Below are 8,010 nucleotides of genomic sequence, written 5' to 3'. Positions count from 1 at the left end.
CAAGAAGCCAGGCAGGCCACGTAAATAAAGGCAGGGGCGATGGTGGGGCCCACGCGGAGGCAGAGGGTGTAAGTTCCACTTAAAAGGGGGGAAGCTGCCAAGCCAATTGTTGCCCTGTGGGAATGCAGTGAGAAATGCCAGATTTTCCCAGTTTTTCTCTGAAGTGGAAATCCAGATTTTCATGTGAAATCTCTTGATTTTCAAATGTGAAAGTTGGCAACTGTTTATTATTGTCCTTTGGCATATTCGGATCTATTCTCAGCCCAGCTGTGCCCCGGGAGGGTGACTCTTGTGGACAGTGCCCTCCCTCCCCCCACCTCCCCACCCTCTTGCCCTCTGGATTCCAGGTGGGTTTGGTAAGTGGGCAGAATAGGTAAATCAGAGATTGAAATGTGGGAGGTCAGGATATTTAACCCACTTGTTCCAAGCTGAAGAGACTCTTCCCCACTCTCTGAAGCCCCATCATCCCACATACACTGGGGCCATGGTTTTGGCAGTGACCCTGTTCCTCTGTGTAGTGCCACAGCTCCTGCACGGTGGTCTCTTTCCCAGGTTAGTCTGGTGACCCATTGTGCCTAGGTCTTCAGCCCCAGGGGAGAACTGCGTCCCGTCGCTGGTCTCTGAATGCCTCCTCCCATCTATGCAAATGCCTGTGTAAATAAACCTCCTCACACTGAGCTCTTCTCAATTAACCTTTTTGAATGTGACCTCCCTTTCCTGCTGGGAACCACCGATATACCAACTAATTCAATTAAAAAAGCAACACTGTGAGGTCCAAACTCCCCTGGATCTGCAGTCTGGATCCGGCTGGAGAGAGGCCAGCTCGCAGCCCCTGCCTTATGCTCCAAGCCCTGCACCTGGGCAGCAGGCGGGAGCCCAAAGCACTGCACAGCACAGCGCACCGTACACCATGACCCGCGTTGAAACTGAAGAGGCAGTCCAAAGAAGGAGAAAGCCTTGAGATGTGTACAACCAGTTTAATGACTGAAGAAACCACACAGATGCCAAACTAGGGAGCACTAGGGACACAGAAGCACAAAGGCCTTGGGGGGAAACACTACATTACCGTGGGGAAAATGGGATCTCCTAACGTTGATAGTGGGGGAAGGGGAGGCCCACTGGCAGCTCAGAACTATGACATTTTTCAGGGGAACATGCATTCCACCCCCAAAGCAGGAGTAAGCTGGCAGCCTTCACTCTCGAACATAAATTCTCGTGCAGACCACGTCATCGGCGCCGAAAGTCTGCAGAGAAGGAAAACCAATCAGTGCAGATGCCTGTGCAAAAATGTTTAAAGTGTATCGCTAATAAGGCCGCTTACTGCCCTGTTAAAAACTCTTTGTAACAGACATTCAATTTCCTGTGCCGTGTGCTCATGCACAGCGTAAAGGGTTGCTGGCAGTTTTTTTTTTCCTCCCTTAAGCTCTGTATTGGCAGAGAGGCAACTGGGCTATAGGATTAAGTTATATGCAGTTTTCCTTTGCTTCTGGAACCTGGGAATGGTGACAAAAGAAATGCAAGTTTCCTGGCTTTGATTTTTCAAATTAAACTGAAAGGGGAAAGATTTTATATTGGACGTTTCTGAAGTAGAGAGCAAGGCGCTGGGGCAGCTGGAGTCCTGGGGTCCAGTGCTGACCAGCCAGGTGGGGTAGCTTTGGAGAGGGCGTAAAAGTGCCTTCCAGAAAGCATCTGTCCAGCCAGAGAGATGGCCTGAGAAGTTTTATAAGTAATACTCAAGTCACCTGCAAGCTAAAAAATCAGTCTTGGCTGCAAAAGCACAGCGTCAGCATCCAGACCTAGCTCTGCAACTCACAGCTGGGTAAGCTGAGGTAGGGCTTTGGGCTCCCGGACAGCTTGGGTTTGGCGGGGGGTGGGGCGTGCAACTGAACAAGACGATCCCACAGCTTCTTTCCAGCTACAATTCTGTGGCTGTTTGTTTGCTGTGGGGAAGACAGTTTTATTCTGGCCTCTGAAATGATATCACCATAAATAAACTGTCTCCAAATTCTTCCAAAAACTGGCACTTACTCACAGGCCTGCTCTCCTAGGTCCCTCACAGGCAGTTAGATCAGAGAAAGCAGTATGTATGTTAAAAAACCAAAAACAAAAAGAAAAAAAATTACTCAGTCAAAACACCTGATGTGGGTATGTTTGTTTGCAGGTGTACATTATTCTGTGGGAGGGTTCCCATCTTTCAGCCTGTCAAAGAGGCCTGAGGCTCCAGAGGTTAAAAGCCGTGAGTGAAGAGCTTGGCTATACCTGGATCTTCCCGTGGGTCCCTCAATTGGTCTTGAGATACTCTCAGAGAACATGTGCTGGGACACAATTCTAACATGTGTGTTTCAGGGAAATACTAGTCATTAATGATTATTAAGGAAGCAAATGCTCATCCCCAGCCACTTTTCTGAGTAGGGGACTCCTGATCACACAGGCACAGCTGTCCCTGCTCTGGACACCTTCTTTGTCCTATTGACCTTTCCCATTAGTGAGGACTGCAGATGACTCTGGGTGCTGGGGGAAGGTGAGGCAGGGGTTCCCATGGAAATTCACCTCTCAGTCTAGACCTCTTAGAACCATGTCACTTTCCCAAAACTCTTCCAGCTCTACACCCATGGAGTGGCAAATGGAATGCCAAAGTTTGGGGACTGGACCCTTTACCTGTACTGGAAACACTGACACCTTACCCAGGCCAGCAAGTGGCTTCACAAAACAAGAAAAATCACTACATTTTGAACCACATTTGAAATGTCCTTCTCAGCCTGCAAACTCTGCTGAGAAATTCCTGAAAGAAACTCCCCATAGAATGTTCCAGAGTGGTTTAAGGGAGTATTCTCAATTTTCAAAATGAAGGCAACTTATATCCAGTTCGGGGGGTTGCAATTTACTGCTGCTGCTGGGAGAGCTTATTTCAACTAAACTAAAATACATTGCCTCTTGTTATATGGAGACAGCATCTCCATTTGGATTTATTAATGATAATAACCCTGGAACAAAAGCCCACATTTTAGATCCCAAATGCCAAGAATTAATGCTCCCTTCGAGGCTCGTCTGCATGTCTGCTGAGCCGGGGAAGGATGCACGGATAGAGCTGCGGCGGGGGAGCTGCAAGTGCTGGAGTTCTCCCAGCAGAACTGGGCTGATGCGCTGGCTGCTCAGATACGATGGAGATGAACAAACTCACACTTCCTCACAGAGCAAAGCGAGACTCCTTAACCCTCAGCTACACCCGAGCTCTAAAGTCACCCCCCTCTTTGATACCCGTGGTACTACCGAACCATATGTGCATTTTTCTCTTCAATTCCCGTATCTCACCCTCAAATTGCTCCCCCCAACCCCATCAAGTATTCCTGCCCTCCAAACAACATTAACCAGGTTGCAAATGAAGCCAGTTCTTTCTGCAGGAAAGAAGAAAGTGTGTGAAATCTTCGCAGGGAAGGACAGGAGGAGAGAGAGAAAGCGAGATCAAGCAGCCTCCGTTAAAGTGATAGAGACAGCTCAATTTAGGGTCTTCTTGCAGAATAAACGTATAATTTCAGGGCTAAGCGGGGCCTCAGGGATCAAACTCTTAACTCAACCCCTCATTTTACAGTTGTGGGAGGGAAGGGCCATGCCTAGGTCACACAGTCCTGCCCGAGATTTCCTCGCCATCTCCTTTCCCGACATTTCAGGGTGACATTCGCTAAGATGGGGCAGGCAGGCAGTCTCAGAGGGGAGATGTTAACAACATGCCTTAGAGGGAAGATATTAACAAGATGGAGAACAAAGGATATAATTTCCTGGTTACCAGCAACAGCTCTTCCCTTTTCTGGGGGGGAGGGGGTTGTTGCCAGGAAAACTTGGTCTGTTCTGAAACACAAAGGGAGACTGACAGGGAGCTGTCCTTTTCTCCCAGTCTCCTTTGGTTCCCATACCAAAATAAAGGTGGAGGAGGTGTGTGATTAAACTAGAGATTTCTAACTTGACCTCACCAGGTATATTTTGTGTGGCCAGGGATGTTTAAAATATTTCAATCTAGAGCCTACCCTCTCCAGCTCTAAAGGCCCCACCCTCCACACTGGGTTAACACTCAAACATTTCCCAAATCAGCTTTTTTTTTGTCTGGCTCCTGAAGACCACTGGAGTTTATAAGTCTGGGGGTAAAAATATTCTTTAAGGCTCCCAGTGCTGGCATACTAAAATTTCTGAAATCCTTCCCAGGTACTAAAATGGGGAATGAGGAGGAGGAAAAAAAAATCCCTTCTGCAGAGTGAACCCTGGGACCTCACAGAGCCCAAGCATTCTGCAGCCCGCTGGAGGGGAGACTGGCTCACACAAGTCAGCAAGTCACAGCGGGGAATGCATGGGTGTGGACAGCGGCTGGCACTGCAGCCTGTCTCCGTTTCTCGCCCCTGCTCTGCCCTCTGAGCACTCATCTCTCCTGCCAACCACCCAACAATGATTTCCTCTGACCTAAACTGTCATCTCGAGCTTTCCGCTCACATTTTAACCCAAGGCAAAAAGTGTCTCTTCCCTGAATGGGTGGGTGAGGACGACGTTGGTGTGGCCCACGGCGGGCATCATCTGGGGAACCGCGGGCTTGTTTCAGGGTCAAGGGGCCTCACCAGGATGAGCTCGTCGTTGGCCAGCTCGCGGGTCCAGTAGGTTTTGGGGCCGTCGCCCTCAAGAAGAGTTTGTGTGCAGTGGATCTTGTTCTCATTCTCCCAAGTGGCTAAACTCTGCGGGCAGGAAAACCATTAGTGACATTAATTACAGTCTTGGCAGCGGGAGCAGAGACAACAATGAGCACAGGAGAATAATTGCTGTGCAGAGAAGCAACACATGGTCCCTGTCAGAGGGGCACAGAACCTTCTCTGCTGCACCTTATCAAGCCCAAATTCAGAGGGCTGACCACGGATTTCACAGGGTATAAATATACCTTGTATTACACACGTACACACACACACACACTCACCAAAGCCGCAAAGCAAAAGGCAGGCTTTACATCTCCACTAATAAAATTGAGAGCATGCAATGATTCATTTCCGTCAAAATGGACTACCCCTTCAGGCAATTCAGCTATTCAAGGCAAGAAGCTGCACATCAGAACTACAAATTTTTAGAACGGTTAAGACGCCATATTTGTAACCACATCTGCAGTCAGCAGATCAGGAGCTCTGCTGCTTGCACGGATTTGGGGCTAAAGCCTTCCTTTCTGTTTGCACTTAGCAGATGCAGCACACAGCCTGCTCTAATAAACCTGTGTCTCTGGCTCTGAGGATAAAAAACACTGCCACTTCCCAGGTTACATCTCCCTCAAAATTTTTTTTTTTAAATCTGAAGGGTCTTCACACGGTTGGAGGTGAGAGGCGAAGGGAGGGATTCCCTGCAGTTTTCCCCAGTGTCTGCACAAAGCCCTGTGCAACTGGCCTAGGAGGCTGTACTCAATGTGCACATACTCACTTTTTAACTAACACATGGGACACATTCATTAGGCACGGTGGGAATAAAGCCCCACTCTCCGGGCTGTGTGTGAACCTTGGATTTTTGATCAGAATTACTGTCTCTGGCAGTAGTCACTGTTGGATGTCCCCAAATTGAGTCCTGCCTATTGCCAGGCCTTCTGCCTTAGACTCCCAGACCGTCACTCTACTATGCTGTCCTGCTCTTATGTTTTTACCAGCAGTGCGGTGGCTGGGGGCTCTGATCCCACCAGCTCCAAGTCCAGACATCATTTTCAGGCTATGCCAACTCTGGGGGCTAAATCTTGCTGTGCGGGACAGTGAGCTCCGGGGGACTGTGTCTCTGTGTCCTCCCAAACCCCGTGCCCAGAGAGTCCCACTCTCGATCAGACAGACAAGCACAACTCAGGAAAGGTGAAAAACAATTTCTCACTCTCTGTAATGTTATTAGTTTTTCTTTTTTTAAACACTGGGGAGAGGGAGGGAGACACTTTGTCACCTTTTAAATAAGTGGTAGCAGTAGCGATCATTTTTTCCATCTGTCCTCAAACTACGGAATTAAGTAGCCAACCCTCTATTCTATTCCAGAGATCAACCAAATGCAATTTTTGCCTACCTAATAAAGGAATTTACAACCCCTTGTTTCAGTCCACCCATTTCATCCCTAGGGCCGATATACAGAGAAATGCCGGACTCTTGCATTTGAGGACTAAGAAGGAGTACTTAGTTCATCTTCCCAGCCAAAATTCGTCTTGCTTTTGGAAAGATCCCGCCTTTCCTTTAAGGAACCAAACTGAGGGCGGGCGGGAGAGGTGGCAAGGCCATTAAGACTGCTGAAACTAGATCCAGAGCACTCCCAGGGGGCCCAGAGACCCAGGGAGGGGGGCGGGGCGGGACGCGAGAGCCGCCGCTCCACCTGCAGCAGGAAACGTGGCGGCCGCGCGGCCGGGAATCTCGCAGCCCCTGCAACCTCCTCCTCCCCCGCGGCCTGCTTGCGGAGGATCGCTGCAAAACGCTGAAGTCCCCGCAAGGAACGCTGCGCAACCCAGAGCCCGCGCTTTGAGTGTGGCTGTTAGCACCTCAGGAGGCAGCTTAGGGATGGGGTTGGGAGAGGATCGGGTAGAACTTTTTCCTGAGACCAGGGCAACTCGGTGGCACAGATCCTCTCTGCAAACAGCCCGTGCACACGCCCGGCAAAGGAAAGCGCGCCACAGGCTGCAACAGGAGACGTGGTTTCGTCTGGCTGCAGCGTTCATGGGTAGGGAGCGGGACTCCGGGAACGCTACTCGGACTCTGGGGTCTCACCCTGCACTTGCGTCCGTCCACTGTCTCCTCCTCAAAGCCTTCTCCGACCTTGAAGTTGATCTCGGTGGTGCGCACCGTGGTGGATGTCTTTATGTAGAACTGATCCCCATCTTGGCGGATCTCCACGTGCGGCTTGGAAGCAGCCGCCACGGCCACCTTCCTCAGCATGGCGTTCACACCTGTAGGGGTTAGAATGCGTGCGCTACCTGTCCGGGTACGGGGCCTCGCCACCGGACCGTTGTCCCGGGACTGGCCTAGCACTTCCCAAACCCTCTGACTACAGATAGGGGACTTAAAACCGATCCATTTCTCCCACTGCCCAAGCCCTGATTTTCGAAATGAGAAACTGAGGCTCAGAGAGGGTAAGAGTTTTTCCCGGAGTGGCACAGGAAATTGATGTCAGGCCCTGGCCTCAAACTGAGTATCCAAATTTAAAGTCTCTGACCCACCTAGGACTTAAGTAATAATCTCTCTTCGCGACGATCTAGCACGAGATAAAAAGCCGAACCGTCGGGGAAAGTGCCAAGCATCCAGGAAACATTCGCTGGATGCGCGGATCCCGGGCGCTACTCACCGCTTCTAGACAGGGCGCACCTTGGAATTCTCCCCAATCTGTCGCACCGGCGACTCCCTCTTTGTCCCCAAAGCCCACCCCCGGCGGGCCCAGGGCGCTACTCCCCGTCGGGGCGCGCGGTCCACGCCAGCTTACCCAGCGCCTTGAGCAGCTCATCGAAATTCTCGCTGCTGCGCATCTTCCAGGTGCCGGCGAAGTTGGGCATGGTGGCAGTGGTGGCGGCGGCGGGAATGCGGCGGCAAGCTCGGACAGCTGCGGCGCAGCAGGCGCACACTCCAAGCTGCAAGGCGGAGACTGCCGCTCTGCGCCCAGCCTCGCGCGCCTAGAGTCACCGGGAGAGCGCCCCCAACCCCCACCCTGCTCCAAGCCCCGCCCCGCCAGCCCCGCCCCCGCCCCCTGCGGCCCCTACCCAGCAAGAGCCCTTCTCCCAACCCAACTGTGCCCCCACTCCGCCCCTCGGCCTTCGCATCAACAGTGGTGCAGGCCTGGCACCAGCTCTCCTATAGTTCTGGGTGGGGGCGCCTCTGCCACCCCCAGGCCACCCAAATCTTTTTTTAAAAGTGGGCAGTGGGAGAGGGTTAGATGAAATACTGTTGGCCAAGAGGGGAAAATTGTTGAAGCTAGGTGGTGGGGGCTTGGGAAAATCATTATACCATTCTCTCCACTTCTGTATATGTTTGAGAATATCCATAA

At 51.3% G+C, this 8,010-nt stretch overlaps 1 protein-coding gene across 1 annotated transcript; it reads right to left on the bottom strand.

The window, feature by feature from the left end:
• Positions 1 to 957: 957 nt before the first annotated feature.
• CRABP1 (cellular retinoic acid binding protein 1) lies at positions 958 to 7,810 on the bottom strand. The gene is made up of 4 exons (XM_006208780.1): positions 7,453 to 7,810; positions 6,744 to 6,922; positions 4,602 to 4,715; positions 958 to 1,244 (listed from the first exon to the last, which is right to left on the bottom strand). The coding sequence occupies exons 1-4, from the start codon at positions 7,520 to 7,522 to the stop codon at positions 1,194 to 1,196; spliced, it is 414 nt and encodes a 137-aa protein (XP_006208842.1). The 5' UTR covers positions 7,523 to 7,810; the 3' UTR covers positions 958 to 1,193.
• Between the last annotated feature and the right edge of the window lie 200 nt (positions 7,811 to 8,010).

Source organism: Vicugna pacos, chromosome 27 (assembly GCF_048564905.1).
Source record: "Vicugna pacos chromosome 27, VicPac4, whole genome shotgun sequence".
In the NCBI taxonomy this organism is placed as follows: Eukaryota; Metazoa; Chordata; class Mammalia; order Artiodactyla; family Camelidae; genus Vicugna; species Vicugna pacos.
The sequence above is the reverse complement of the archived record's forward strand: the minus strand, read 5'-3'. Positions and strand labels throughout refer to the sequence as shown.